Source organism: Dicentrarchus labrax, unplaced genomic scaffold (assembly GCF_905237075.1).
Source record: "Dicentrarchus labrax unplaced genomic scaffold, dlabrax2021, whole genome shotgun sequence".
Classification (NCBI taxonomy): domain Eukaryota; kingdom Metazoa; phylum Chordata; class Actinopteri; family Moronidae; genus Dicentrarchus; species Dicentrarchus labrax.
In genome coordinates this window covers 4,662,178-4,677,419 of record NW_026136705.1, presented here as the reverse complement: position 1 = coordinate 4,677,419, position 15,242 = coordinate 4,662,178, and the positions used below count along the sequence as shown (strand labels likewise).

Genomic DNA, 15,242 nt, shown 5'->3' with positions numbered 1-15,242 from the left:
GTCTCACATTTTTCCAGTCCCCTCCAAAAAAAAAGGAACAACTTTTCTGTTAGACCTGTCACACCTACTTTTTGTCTCTGTGATTAAATAGAGAAAGTCGCTGTAAACTGCTTCTATTTCCACAAAACTCATTCCACTTCCGTTCGTTTATAAAAGCTGCAGAGTCACAGAGGACGCTGCCCTTACCATGCAGCAACCCATACACTAATAGTTTTGTTTTTATATTTTAGTTCAACTTTCATTGCTCTGAGAGCCGATATTTTCTTGAGTCTATGGTATTATATTACGAAGAAAAGAAGAACAGGCCACATAAGGTCACACGTTTATTTTCTTCACAAATGAATGTCATGCAAACTGGTTTAGAGAACTATGCAGGGGATCTTCCCTTTGTATAAAGCTGATGTGACTAAGGAAGGAGCATACCTGAACCATGACTGCTCTGTAAGTATTTAGTGTGATCAAAGTTCCTCCAGCTTAACTCTCATAAAACAAAAACAAGTGATTTGCTGCTCTGTAACAAGACTTTGCCACTTGACCCGTCACAATCAGTGGAAACCAATGACCTAGCAGTATTCTTAGATAGTACACTTCTTTCCTGGGTTAACTGGGGTTCTGTTTTCAAGAAGTGTATGCAACCTATCTATCTGCTCAAACGACATAACTCTAAGCCTTCTTTAACACCTCATAAAACATGCTTAACACATTTTGATCCCATCTATAGCTACCTCTATAACATTTTCAAATTTTATGAGAATAGCTTTCAAACAGAATTTTTGAACTGATAACATGTTTCAGAAGCCTGCTGCAGAAAATGAAGCATTACATCTGTTTGGGTTAGCTATTAAACACGGTTATGCCGACAGTTCTTCTTACTCAGCACTACCCCTTTAAAATCCTAAAGTACTAGCATTTCTGTTATTGGACTTTTGTAAGTGTTGTTCATTAGAGTGTGGAGTTTAATTGACCCTAAACGTAAGTAACATCGACATGTAGGCCCATACTGCACATTTCTTTGTCTGTGAATGACTTTGACAAACGAAAGCAATACTTTTTTCTTCATGCACAGCCCATGTGGGACACAAAACACTAATATTTCCTTATTTGTTATAATAACATCATCATAAAAAACATCTTGCTTCATGGTGGTTACTGCAGCCTATTTGGTCAACTTGTTGATGTGGGAGGGATGGGTTACCACGTCAGTACTCATCCACATATTGTCTTTTAATAAGGTGAAACTAAAAGAAAAACTAATATTTAAAGGGAACAAGTTGGTTCATTTTGCAAGTATTTTATTTATTTTTACACATACAGCAGTGGAGGTTTGTGGGACCACAGAAAATTAAGAAGTAATACCAAAACTAAGTCCCAAAAGGTAATTTTTTTTTTTAATCTTGTGTGCACAAGTTATAATTTTATGGGCACAAGTTACTTATCTTGGGCACAGGGGGTAAGTTGCATTAATATCTTTATAGGCATATGTTTGCTGATTTCTCCACTATGTTTGAAACATTGCTGTGTTCATTGCTTTATTTTTTTTGCATTTGCAGTCAATTCGCTATGTTATTTAAAAGGTCCCAAAAGGTAAAAAAAAAAAAAAAAGTATCTTGTGCACACAAGTTATCATCTTGTAAAATAAAAAAGATTTCCTTTTGGGGACTTTAGGGGCTCCGTACAAAACAGAAAGGTTCGAGTTTATTAACTGTGTGTTATTTTTAATCACTTGGAGTCAGTCAGTGTTGTTTTCTCTTCTATTTCAGGCTCGGCAGTAATATAACAGGCTACTGCTGTTTACCTCCCCGCCCAACAGTCACCATGGTGACAGCTGACTTCCCCTGTAGTCTGCCCCTGCGCGGCTCGGCCAGCAGACGCCAACACAGACAGTACACACACACACGCACTTGAACGCTCTTTAGAAACTGCACACTGCAGATGTTGGCTTTCTTTATCTCTTCGCCATGGCTGAGAATGACCAATACCCCGTTTACTTTGAGTGCGACGGCCTGCTGGAGGAGCAGCTTCACAGAATAGAGAAATATTTCCGCATTCGGCGCAGATCCGGCGGAGGAGACTGCGGACCGCTGAGGAGAGTGCGTGATCAAATCTACAGCGTTGCTTTCAAATATCAGAGAGGTAGGCCATACATCGATTCCTGTTTATTATTATTTATAAAAATGATTTTAACTGTCGATATATACTTTTATATGAAAACGCTGGACGGTCCAGAATCGGACGCAGTTCAGTGTTTCTGCATTTGGCTCCTGAACGCATCAACACATCTAAGTTTCGTTTTCCTAACTCCTATCAGTGCTACCAAAGATAAAGTTATGAAGTAGGTCTCGGCGAATTTCTTGAAAATGTCGGCGTGAAAGTAAAACTAGACCCCCATATATCCAATGAATATGTAAATAGTAGCTACTGAGAAAGACAAATACAATCCCAGTTTTCAATCACCGCACCAGAGTGAATCTGCAGTAGTTTGCTGTAAAGTAAAATCAGCTGTTGTCAGTGGGGGAAGAAATACTAGTAAAAAACTCTGTTACAGTCAAGATTTCACTTAAATTAAATTAAAAAACAAACAAAATAGAAGCAAAAGGGCACTTTAAGTATGAAAGTTAAAGCACTTATTTGGCAGAATAGTTTGCATATTCTCTCTCTCTCTCTATCTCTCTCTATCTCTTTCACTTACTACTTTATATAATGTGTGATGGTCTTAGCATATATCATATTTTATGAAGTAATCATGTCTTGTTTCTAAAAGTTTCATCTGTGAAGTAACTAAACTTAGTAACTCCAGCTGTCAGGTAAATGTAGTGGAGAAAGAAGAACAATATGTCCCTCTGAACTGTTGTGGAGTATACAGATATCTAACCAAAAAAGGACTTTGTTAAAACTTAAAGGCACCTTTTACAATATTATAGAAAAAAAGTATTCTATAGGCATGTACACCACCTTTAAAACTGGACTATTTAGCTTAATGTTGAGGAAGTCCCTATATCAGTGCCTCACATTGTTGTGAGACTGCCAACCGATACAATCTTACATCCCGGGCGTGTCTTTAGCTGCGTCTCTCTCTGGTAAACAAACTATACGTGACTGCTTCCTGGTTATTTGGTTATTAAATTATATAAAACAGTTACTTTTTCATGGACGTTGTACAGGGAAAAGTGTATGAGGAAACAGGTCTGGCAGCAGCAGCAACTGTTGCCATCTGACACACTAGGTTTTAGTGCAAAGCACAAAGCACTTGTTTTGTACTTGAACATGTGATTGACCAATAACTTCTGAGAGAGACTGGGTTGAAACTTTGCTCACAAACAGCAGTGTTATCAGTGTTGTAAACAAACTTCATGTTGCCCCATTCATCCTTCTCTACTAATAACTGACATAAAAAGAGAAAAAGAAAGTCTCATCTAGAGGTGGGCGATATATGTTGTTTGCGATAATATCGTCATTGTTGTTTTGACGATGTGCAAATTTCCATTCGCCAAAAATATTGAAAGCATGCTGAAACTCCTCACATCCACTTAATACACGATGCAGCAACGCTCTCTACAGCATGGCAGGATTCAGTCAAACGACTAGTGGGCCTACGTGATCACATGACCTCTCGCTAGCATCCTCCTTGCAAAAGTTTAGCCGCGCAGTGTGATGGTAGAGAGAAAATGCAAGCACCTCCAGTCCCTGAAGCTACCGGTACAGATGATTTAGTGCCGAGACGTGGGTCTCCCTCTCTGGCATGGAATTGTTTGGTTTCGAAAATACTTTTTTAGCGCAGCGCTCAGAATGCTTCAAGTTGAAATCTGTTCAACTTTTAACCCCGCTCGCGTTTGGTGGACACAAGCCCTTACTCAGACAATTCCAATCACATTTTAAAGGATATCGAGATACTATTTTTTGCCCATATCGCCCACCCCTAGTCTCATCTTATAAAAATGATGTGGTTTACGTCAAAGGAGCAGCAATTCCCGTATTTAAACTGAAGTTACTTTTTCGGTCTTAGATCAGCAGGCAGTTCTACAGAAATCTGAGCATCATGTGGGCGGTCTGGTATTCACCGTCCGCAGCAGCCTGGAGCCTCGCACCTCCTCCTCCATCACCACCTCCACTGCAAGCCAGGATTTTACAGCTCCACTACAGGTTAGCACAGAAAATGTAATTCAATTAAATGTATGTATTCAAAAGATACATACATTTCCATTTACAGTTTCTCATTTCATGGAGTTATATAAAACTAACGAGGCTGTATATTCCATCATAAACGCTGTACTTATGATCATTGAATAACAGCTTTGTTTGAACAACTCAAATGTTTTTATGGGGGAAAAAATTAAGACTAGTAAATTGTTCTTTTTGACGCAGAGCCCACTGTCCATTCCTGCCTCAACACTTCTACCAAGTGGTGAAGAATATGAACTACGACTTGATTCTTACCTCTTTCGTTACCTAAAAGAATGTCCTGAGGCGGAGGAAGACCTCAAGGAAGGACTCGCCTCTGTGGCCTGCTCTGCCCAGCTTTACCCAGAAGAAGAGAGGGTTGTAGTCAGGAGTTTAGCTCAACCTGGTGCTGTTGATGAAAATAGAAACTGGAAAGCTGAGGTAGACAAACTCTTCGCTGGCTACCCTTGCCACTATGAGATGGACCCTCACAAAATTAAATCTTTGCTTCAGTCCTGCAGCTCTCGTCAGACCACAGATGACGTGAAGGTGTACACCGAGTTTGGGTTTGCTGTTGTTGTTGGGGAACTTTCTCAGGTGAAGGCCAGGTTGATGGATGTAGAGGACAGGTCACGTTTAGGTGAGAGGACGACCACTATTTGTCGACTGGGAGAAGCCAAACTCCGTCTCCTCTGGAAAGAGATTGAGCACAGTTTGGGACGGGATTTTCCAGGTGTGAAGGTCATGCAGGGAGATTCAGGTCAGTTAGTTTTGGAAGGTTCTGTGGAGGAGATTCTAAAGGCTGGAGAGTGGATCACTGATAAGGAGAATTTGGTGTTAGAAAGGAAAGTTTCTGACATAAGCCCACGTGTTTTGGCCTCCTTAAAGAATGCTTATGGTGGACCAGGGGCACTAGTGGACTTTTTAGGAGTTGGTGACAAGGTGGAAGTAGAGTTACGAGACACAGAGATACGTTTATTCTCTCTCTCTGCTGATAATCTTGATAAAACAGAAAAAGCACTGCAAGGTGCGATCAAGGAAGTAAAAATGAATGTTGCACAGAATTTGGCATCTTTGAGTTTGAGTGAAGAAAACATAACAGTTGCCAGCTACAGCCTTTGTGATGGGCTCCAGGTGCTGGTGTGTCAGGGTGACATCACCAAACAGCATGCTGATGCTTTGGTGAATGCTGCCAATGAAGATCTGGACCACTGTGGAGGTGTTGCTGCTGCACTGAGTAAAGCAGGTGGCCCTGAAGTACAGAGGGAGAGCAATGCCCTAATAAAGTATATTGGGAAAATTCCTACAGGTGATGTGGTAGTGACCACAGGGGGGAACTTAAACTGCAAGATACTCCTGCATGCTGTTGGGCCTGTAGGTGGAAAATCGGGTGGCAATGAAAGGGCATTGTTGAAACAAACTGTCCAGTCTGCTCTGGATTTATCAGAAATCATGGGGTTCAACTCCATAGCCATGCCCTGTATCAGCTCAGGTGTGTTTGGTGTTCCTGTCAATGTGTGCTCGGAGGCTATTGTAACTGCTGTAAAAGAGTTTGGCAGTCAGGGAGGGCGAAGTCTGAGTAGAATTATCCTGATTGATAACCGGGAAGAGGTGGTGAGGTCCATGCACGAAGCATGTGACCGACTTCTTCAAGGGATACACACTGGAACTAGTGCACCAAGTGATCTGGGTTTCCAGGTGGATGCTGCTGACCTTGACACAGCAAGAGGAGCCACTGCTGGAGCTGGAGAAAGTGTCCGTCTAGAGATCATTCAAGGAACCATCGAGGCCCAGCAGGTGTGAAACCTTTCTGAGATTTTAAGAAAATATATCAAACCTGTTCATACTATAATTTCCATTGTGTCTCAGTTATCGTAGTGGAAGATCAGAAGAACTGAGTGTTTGCTTACCTTGCCAATGTGCTAAACTAACCAGATGGACGATTATATCTCCTCCTAGGTGGATGCTGTGGTATCACCCATGGTTGGCCATGATCCTCTCTCTACCCGTGTTGGAAACATTTTGTACAAGATGGTTGGATCCCAGCTGACTGCAAGGTTCGGAGAGGAAGCAAAAGAAGAAACGTTGCCTGGTGACACAGTCCTGGTGGACGGCTTGCCTGGACTTCTATCTAATGCTGTGTTCTTCATCAACCTTGTTCCCTGGGATGATGATGAAGATGGAATTGCAGTTCAGGTAAAATTGCTGAGTGTTTTCAGTTGTGTCTGTGTGAAAGAATACTTTGTCAGAAACCATTTTGTACGGTATTTGTTACGTCTAGCCTTAAAAATAATTTAATTCTGACCTTTTTCCAGGTTCTGAGACTGGGCATCAGCAACATCATGACTTCCTGTGAGAATAGAGGGTTTGGATCTGTGGCTCTCCCTGTACTTGGGGCTGGAATTGCCCTGTCAATTCCTGACACCGTGGTAGCCAGGGTTCTGCATGAGGAAGTTCAGAAGTTCGAGCAGAACCGCAACAGCAGAACACCATTGCGGGTCAGCGTTGTCATCCACCCTAGTGATGAAGAGTCGAGAGAGGTAATGAAAAATGCATTCTCTACAGACCAAATTTTTTTTAAATATCTTGCTTAATGATAATGAGTGTGATTTATAGAGTGTGCCATGATACGGGCACAAATGCCACATCTGTTTAATGAAAATGCATACTGCCTTAAATGTAAATCTCACAGTTGATTAATGTTAAAGTAATTAACCAGTATAATCAGTTGTATTTTAAAAGTGTTGAGCAGTAAACTAGAATTGGTATTCAACCCATCATATACTTTGTTGTCTCTAAAGGCCTTCAAGTCACCTGAGGAAGCTTTCCAACCAAAAGAATTCACAAAAGAAGTTTACCAACCAGACCAAGGTGGATATTATATTGGGATCTAGTCCTGTGGCACCCATTTTTCATGTTTATAAGTGCATTTGTTACCTTTTTAGACTCATGTATTTGATTAGGCAATAAAACAGTTCATTGTAAATTTTTACCCAAATCAAAAATTGTTTCTTTTACAACCAAGAGAAAATTTACCTAACACAGTCACACTGTCTTCTAGTTTCAGCTACAAAGAGGATCGTCCTGCTGGGAAAAACTGGAGCTGGGAAAAGCCACCTAGCTGACACCATATTTGGAGAAGAATTGTTCACACCTGACCATTCTCCCAACTCTGGAACAACTGAATGTCAAGCAAAAACCAAGTCTGTCAATGGAAGAAGCATTACTTTGATTGACACTCCTGGTTTCTTTGATGTGGAAAGGCCTGAGGAGGAGCTGAAGCCTGAGATAGTGAAGTGTATCACAGAGTGCGCTCCTGGGCCTCATGCTTTTCTCATTGTGCTTAAAGTGGAGAAATTCACAGAGCATGAGCAGGCTGTCATCACTAAAATATGCCAGTATTTCTCTGAAGATGCTCTAAAGTATGCTGTAGTTGTCTTCACTCATGGTAACCAGCTCCCTAAAGGGATGAACATTGAGGACTTTGTCCGTCGGAACAAAAATCTGAGTGATCTGGTGAAGAAGTGCGGAGGCCGGTGCCATGTCGTTGATAATAAATACTGGAATAACAGTATGCAGAATAACTACAGGAGCAACCAGTTCCAGGTGGAGGAGCTACTCAGCACAATAGATAAGATGGTAATGGAAAACAGGGGAGGGTACTACATCAACAAGTTGTTTCAAGCAGTGGAGAAAGAAATACAGAAAGAGATAAAGCACATAAAACAGTCATCAGGAAACATGCCGGAGGGAGAGATCAGAAAACAGGCTAAAACAAAAGTGTCTAACAGGTTTATGATCCAACTGGCAGGTATTGCAACAGGAACATTGGTAGGAGCTCTTTGTGGTTTGGCAGCAATGGTTGGATTAGCTATCACAGCTATGCAGAGTGTAACAGTAATGAAACTTGTGAAATGTACAGGAGCCACTGCAGCACTAGGAGGAGAGGTAGCAATCGCTGCTGGAGTCGGTGCAGCGACAATAGGAGGAGTAGTGGGTGGTATGGTTGGAAGTTATGCAGCTGAGAAAGCAGAAACACCATTGGAGGCAGCACAGATGGCATATAATGATGTCATCAACAAAGGAAAAGATGCAATAAATCAAATACCGAAGATGTTTTCATAACTACAATGTATCAAATGACAATCTGAAAGCACCGTGACAATGTGCTGGATGTAGATTATGTCATTGCTTCACAACTATAACTATGATGTAATGCGGCATTGACCAATATTTTAGCCATTTGAGGGCAGCAGAAACGTGTAAAAACAACAATCACATATTATCTTCATTGAATGTTTTATGCTATTCTTACCTTTTTACTCATCAAGCAGACACTGAGCAACATTAGCATTTATTTGGAGTTGTGTTTCTGGCCACCTGGTGAATGTTTATCCGACATTGACTCTCCTTTTGGCACTCTTTTTGTCTACACCGACTCCAGAGAGAATTAGCTGCTCTCTAGGCCGTAAATGCACCATTGTCTTCCCCACCTAACCACTAACTTTGCCATTTGGTGGTGAACAGGAAGCCTACAAAACTTTTTGCTAAAAACCTCAGCTGTCTGATGGCTAGAGACATGATTGATGAGAGTTCGCTGGCCAGAAAACCAAAACAATGAGCTTAAAGAGGGTAAAATGGCTCCAAAGAGCTGAAGGGAACTACAGGGTGATAATTCTTTGTGGGTTTGAAGAAGAAGATATATTTTCTACATTTACATACTCTTTTTACTATTGTAAAAAAAAAAGATTAATACAGCTTTAACTAAGGGGGAGAATGTTTGGTGTTGACAACCATAATTGATTGTTCTGATAAGTCAAATCTCTTATTACTCATTTGTGAATTACTGAATTATTAAATAATTCAATCTAAGTGGGTAGCAGTGGGCTAATTTATATATATTGGTTATGTGTAGAACAAATGTATATGTAAAAGTAAATGTCTGACAGTGGTTGTTTGAATGTGGAGTCTCAATAACTTTGAGGTGTTGTGTGATGATCTCTTTCTGTATGTTAAACCGTTGTTTATTTTTAATAAACCTGATTTTACACAATGAAAAGCATTGATTGCTCACAAGATTTTCGTCCATTCGTCAATTTTTTTTTTTTCATGATGGTGCCCTATGTCTGACAGTTTTTTCTCTTTGTAGGATTTCTATTCTTCTCTATTTCCCTGCACCTGGAAGCTTTGATCAACAGGGGGCTCCCCAATGCAGGAAAAATACTAACAAAAATACTAACACTGGAACATACTCTGTCACATCCTGTAAAGAGGAGGTGTATCAAGTGCACTAGCAATGCCAGCATCTGTGAAACCTCGTAACATGTTTTATTATACAATAAATGTAGTTATGGCTGTTTTTGTAATGAAATACCTTTCCTGCTTCCACAGGGAGGTCAGAGGCCAAATTATAGTGCTGCTATGCATTGATAGGGTGTCTCTGTTAAAGCTGCTTCTGAAAACTTGTTGACACAGAACATTTAACTGTGGATATACAGTATATTGTGCCCGAATCACAAAGTATTTATTTAATTTAGCATTCCCTTTCACAGATTACGGAACAAAAATTATGCTTTGTTTGGTTTCACTGATTTAGTTGCAGTTTAATTGTTTTGTCTTGAATGTAGGTGAACAATTTGATTCATCCTGTGTCTGTGATATTGTATATACAGTAAAGCTTTTAACCAAATGTAAAAGCTTTGAAATATTATTTATTATTAGTATTTTCTTAGATGTTCCTTTAATTCTGTGTCCTTGTTAACATTGCACATTGTAAATATCTTTCCTGTACAGTTTTAGATCTTTATCTTTATTATTTATATGTCAAAAGGTACTTGATTTTTTGTGTGATTTTTATGCACCAAGGCAAATTCCTTGTACGTGTAAAAACTCACTTGGCAATAAACCCGATTCTGATTCTGATTCTGATTCCGACATGAATGCAGTACACGAGGTCTCCTTTGTGATGCAATAAAGATGCATTTGACTTAATCAAAATGAATATTTTTATTGTTTATTTTCTCAGGCTTTGAAAGATACCTTCAGTATACAACACAGGCTAATTGGCACTAACTATGACTGTCAACTAATCTTGATGTGTGAAATTGGTGTCTGCCCCTTTAACACTGAGCAACTATCTGAGCACACAGAAGATATCTATTAAAAAAGGAGGAAGCAGCTCTGTTTAGCCCCACCTCTCTCGCATGGAGCAGGGAGTCAGCTCTTTCTTTTCCAAGTATTTCAGACACACTGAAACTACTTTATGCAACTGGTTGTCAGTAAAATGGCTGGGACGCAACAACATCAACAAGAGGAGCAACAGTTCTGCTGCTCAGTGTGTCTGGATCTGCCAAAAGAGCCAGTTACTATTAACTGTGGACACAGTTACTGTAGAAGCTGTATTGAGGGTTGCTGGGACCAGGAGGAGGGAAAGGGAGAGTACAGCTGCCCTCAGTGCAGAGAGACCTTTAGTCCTAGGCCTGTTCTGAGGAGGAACAACATGCTGGCTGAGGTAAGGTGAATTATAGTACTAAAACGTGTTTGGACCTGCTCTTACTTGTACTTAACAGTATTAATCTACATTTGTACATCTACATTTCTTACTTATTCCTGTAAACATACAATAGTTCTTTCTTCCTAACTTTGTGTAGCCCTTATGTGTTAAATGTAGGCAAAGCTTCTATTGGTGTTTTTAGGGAATATTCACTAACATCTTTTACCAAAAACATGTATATTATGATGCAGATTAAATGTTTTTATCATTCTATTAACTAATAGACGTATATGCTGCTTTGGCAGCCAGCTGGAGCTTTTCAGCCTTTTGCACATATATTGTCAGTGTATGTCCACCGAATTAACATAAAGATGTCAGTGCGGGAATACCAAAGATTTATGTAAGGTTATTTTGAAATTGTTGCTATTACTTACAGTTTGTTTAACAGAGAACACTAACTAGTTTATTTGTTAACTGCATAATGGCTTTGCTCAGTAGATTGGCCAAACTTCTTTAATTGAAAATACCAGTATGTGTTACTTATTTTCTGTTTGTTTTTTTTACTGGTATTATGTTATTTAAGTAAAATATCTACCTCAAAAATCCAGTATCGTCAGGCCATGGTATATGCTTTCTCAATAGAGTTCATTTCTCCCCAAAATAATTGGTCATCAGTGATTGACCTGACTACTTTATCGTCCCTAGCTTGTGGAGAAGCTGAAGAAGACGAGCGCCCCCCCGGCTGCTGCTGTGGCCTGTGCCAGCCTGGCAGATGTGGCCTGTGCCGGCCCGGCAGATATTGCCTGTGATTTCTGCTGTGGGGCCGGACAAAACAGAGCCACCATGTCTTGCCTGACGTGTTTGGCCTCTTACTGTCCAGCTCACCTGGAGCCACACTACAGCGTTCCTGTGTTGAAGAAGCACCAGCTGGTTTCAGCTACAACCCCACTGCAGCAAAAGATGTGTACGAAACACAACAAGATGTTCGAGGTCTACTGCCAGACAGACCAGCAGCTTGTTTGCTCTCTGTGCACTGTAGAAGAGCATAAGGGCCACAAGACGATTCCTGTCTCCGTACAGAAGGCTAAGACGGAGGTAGAAACAAACACCTTCACTTCTCTGTCCACACTTTCAAAGTCTCTATCTATCTCTCACTCCAAAAGCACACCTGGCTATAAAACTCAGTAACGACTAACAACTATGTTCACGTTTGTACTCCTCTGCCAATAATCATGCTCTCTTCCTTCCAGAAACGACTGGTTTCGAGTCAGAAGCAAGTCCAGCAGAGAGTCCAGCAGAGGGAGAAGGAGCTGAAGGAGCTGAGCCAAACCGAGGAGAATCTCAAGGTATAAAATGTATTCAGTTTTGTATGAGTTTGTAAATGGGGTGTATTATTAATCTTGATTTATTGCAAAATGCAGGAATCAGGAATACCATGTTTCCCCTAGGCTTGTTTTAAATTACATTACTACAGTCAGTATCATGAGACAGTGTATGGACGTAAAAATGTCAGGTTATATTTGAGTCTTAAATGCAGCTTGTAAGCTTCCTTTTTAACCTGGAGTGAATTCTGAACATTGGCACCTCGCTTTAAGAATTTAGGGCTTATGTTGGACTGGAAAAATGGGGGAAACCCAGGCAAGCATTCATTATAAACTGTAGTATAAAATGTTATACAGTTATGATGCACTAGCCAAAAAAGAGAAATGTATTTTTTATCTTGGCCCTTGGGAGGTCAAAGGTCAGAACCAGATTGGGAACAGTGCCACTAAAACTGATGGAATGCAAGTTTTAAATAAAGAGACAAAAATGGTAAAACATGATGTTCGCCAGCAGAGTTGTGCCCAGACTGTGCTGATGGACTGTGACAAGATCTTCTCTGAGCTGATCTTCTCCATGCAGAGGAGGCGTATAGAGGTGAAGCAGCTGATCAGTGACCAGGAGAAAACCGCTGTCGCTCAGGCCGGCCAGCTTCAGCTGCAGCTGCAGGAGGAGATCACCAAGCTGAGGAGGAGACACACCGAACTGGAACAGCTGTCCAATGCTGACGATTACATCCATATGATTCAGGTGCTTCTTTAGCGTTGTCTTTTTAAATGTGTTGTTTTTTTGTTGTTTTTTCATCATTTCCTGAAGTACAGTGCAGCCAAAAAACATAGGTTGAGTGGCTGGCTGGGAATAGTGCCATCTAAAAGGAGATTACAACAAAGTGAATGTAGTAAAGCTGTAGGGGTAGATTTGTGTATAAAGTAAAAGGGTGAATAAGAAATGGATGAACCGGGATGATTCATTTTTAAAATCTTGATATTGTCATTAACAGGTGACAGTGTTATCACTATAATAAATCCCTAAAAAGACACTTAAATTGAACTGGTACAAGGATTGACTGATGTCTAAAATCCTTACAAACCAAACTCCTGGACAAGGTAGAGAATTCGGTTGTGAATAAGCTCTTTTTATCTTTGACTCTGCCTCTCTCTTGGTTTTTCTCCTCCAGATTTTTGAGTCTCTCTCCACTTCCTGTGACTCTGCTGACTTTTCACCAGGTGCCGCCCCCCCGCGGTCCTTCAGTGGCGTGACTGACTGCGTGTCTGAGCTGAGAGATAAATTAGAGATTGTCCTGAGGGACGCTTGGCCCAGGATCTCGGCCACAGGTAACATGTGTACATGTATAAAAAAATTAGGACTCATACAGTGGCTATATTCATGTCAAGTGATGTTTTAAAAAAAAAATTTCTTTCTCACAGTTTCCTACGTTGACTTTTCACTACTGCCCACACCAAAAACCAGACAAGAGTTTTTAAGCTGTAAGAAATTCAGTTGAGCTCCTTTACTCTCATGCATTAGTCGTCACCATTTGGGTTTTTTGTTAATACTTTGTTTTCTTGACAGATTGCTGCCCCCTCACACTGGATGTGACCTCAAACTACCCCTATCTCTACCTCATATGCAATAACCTCAGAGTGAGGCCGTCACCCAGCCCGTATGCAGCTCACTCAGACCGCTTTACTCAGTTTCCGCAGGTGCTGTGCAGAGAGGGTTTGTCAGAGCGACATTACTGGGAGCTGGAGTGGTATGCTCGCACTCTGTCTGCAGCAGTGGCATACAGGGACATCGACCGAACTGCAGACGAGTCAAAGTTTGGAAACAATGACAAGTCCTGGAGTTTAGAGTGCACAGCAGATGGTTACTCGTTCCGTCACAATAACGTAGAAACAACGGTTTCAGGTCCTCGCTCCAGCAAGATTGGAGTGTATCTGGATTATAAAGCAGGCATTCTGTGTTTTTATCACGTCTCTGAACCGATGGTTCTGCTTCACAAAGTCCAGACCACGTTCACCCAGCCTCTTTATCCTGGGCTTGGGCTGAACTATGAATGGTATGATGTTGGAGTGTTTGCACAGCTGGTCAAGTTATGGAAGTAAAAATGTGTGTGTGATAGCAAGTTTTCTGATGGAAAGGTTTTGGCAGTCCCAAAAGACTAGAAATAAATAGATTTTAAAAATGACTGCAACTATGTGGTACATAGCTCCAGGGAAGAAATAGTAGAAAACATTACAGACGGGAGGGAAAGGGAAACATTTTCTTCTGCATTCTCTGGAAAAATATTTTTGCAGACACACACTTTTGCATTGTACCATTGAATATTTAACTTCCTCTATCGATTGCCCCATTGGTATAGAGATCAAAGAAATCTGTCATTCACTTTTAACAAGTTTCTGCTAGAACAGATTTATTTTCCTCCCTTTTGCTGACTAATAGACAGACATTAGCAGGAGAAAACTGGCATCAGTCTGTTGTTGTATATCAGATGTTATCAAGGAAGGAACGTAACAGAGCGTAACCTGATAAAGCCCCCCCCCCCCATCCTGGATTCAGTAAACCTACACAATTCCATAGTATGTCTGTCATCTGTTTTCTTGAGAATGAGCTTTGTTCGCTTTATTTTTTTGGTGGTTGAGCATCACATTCATAAGTTTAGAGGCTTATCCAGGTGTTTCTCTTTTCATCCCTGGCAAGACAAAACAGCAACTTGCAAGTTATTGCAAGCGCTGAATCCCTGAAGTGGTTTTGAATATGTTGAAATTTTACATGGTCAAACTCACGTACACAATATAATTAAAGTAATACAAAATGCATTGTAATCCCGTGGATTGTGCTTTGAAAAATAAACATGATTGCATTGTTCTTATGGTTTTATTCCATCTTACAGCAAGAGGGGTGTCCTGGGTTTGAAAGTTTGTGTGGGGACATTTGTCTCTGCCCCTATAACGCGCCGGCAACTCACCCAGTTTGTAACAGTCGCCCAGTATGCATGGATGGATTTTCATGCACTGCACGGTGAAAGATAACAACAAACAATGACAAAGTAAAGCCAAGAATCTGAAAGAGCACACAAACAACAATTAGGCCAATCAGAGACTGTTTCTTTTAAGAAAGTTGAAGGGGTTTAATGTTGACAGATCACTTCTGCAAACATTTTATTCATCCTTTGTTGAGTCAATATTAACTTTTGCTATGATCTGCTGGTTTGGCAATTTGAGTGTAATCAACAAAAACAGACTGGGTAGAATTGTAAACATATGAAAAT

At 40.6% G+C, this 15,242-nt stretch overlaps 2 protein-coding genes across 5 annotated transcripts; both read left to right on the top strand.

The window, feature by feature from the left end:
* The first annotated feature begins 1,833 nt into the window (after positions 1–1,833).
* On the top strand, positions 1,834–9,217 carry LOC127364666 (uncharacterized). Its single transcript, XM_051402373.1, has 7 exons — positions 1,834–2,133; positions 4,004–4,140; positions 4,363–5,955; positions 6,118–6,354; positions 6,474–6,698; positions 6,960–7,029; positions 7,220–9,217. Exons 1-7 carry the CDS (start codon positions 1,959–1,961, stop codon positions 8,281–8,283), a joined length of 3,501 nt encoding a protein of 1,166 aa, XP_051258333.1. The 5' UTR covers positions 1,834–1,958; the 3' UTR covers positions 8,284–9,217.
* Positions 9,218–10,333: 1,116 nt separating this feature from the next.
* Positions 10,334–14,839, top strand: LOC127364683 (tripartite motif-containing protein 16). 4 transcript variants are annotated; one of them, XM_051402447.1, is made up of 7 exons: positions 10,335–10,669; positions 11,357–11,746; positions 11,902–11,997; positions 12,554–12,721; positions 13,149–13,305; positions 13,399–13,458; positions 13,544–14,839. In XM_051402447.1, exons 1-7 carry the CDS (start codon positions 10,421–10,423, stop codon positions 14,074–14,076), a joined length of 1,653 nt encoding a protein of 550 aa, XP_051258407.1. In that variant the 5' UTR covers positions 10,335–10,420; the 3' UTR covers positions 14,077–14,839. The 4 variants fall into 4 exon arrangements, with proteins under 4 accessions (XP_051258406.1, XP_051258407.1, XP_051258405.1 ...); XM_051402445.1 differs by having other exon boundaries at positions 12,488–12,721; XM_051402444.1 differs by having other exon boundaries at positions 12,485–12,721.
* The last annotated feature ends 403 nt before the right edge of the window (positions 14,840–15,242 follow it).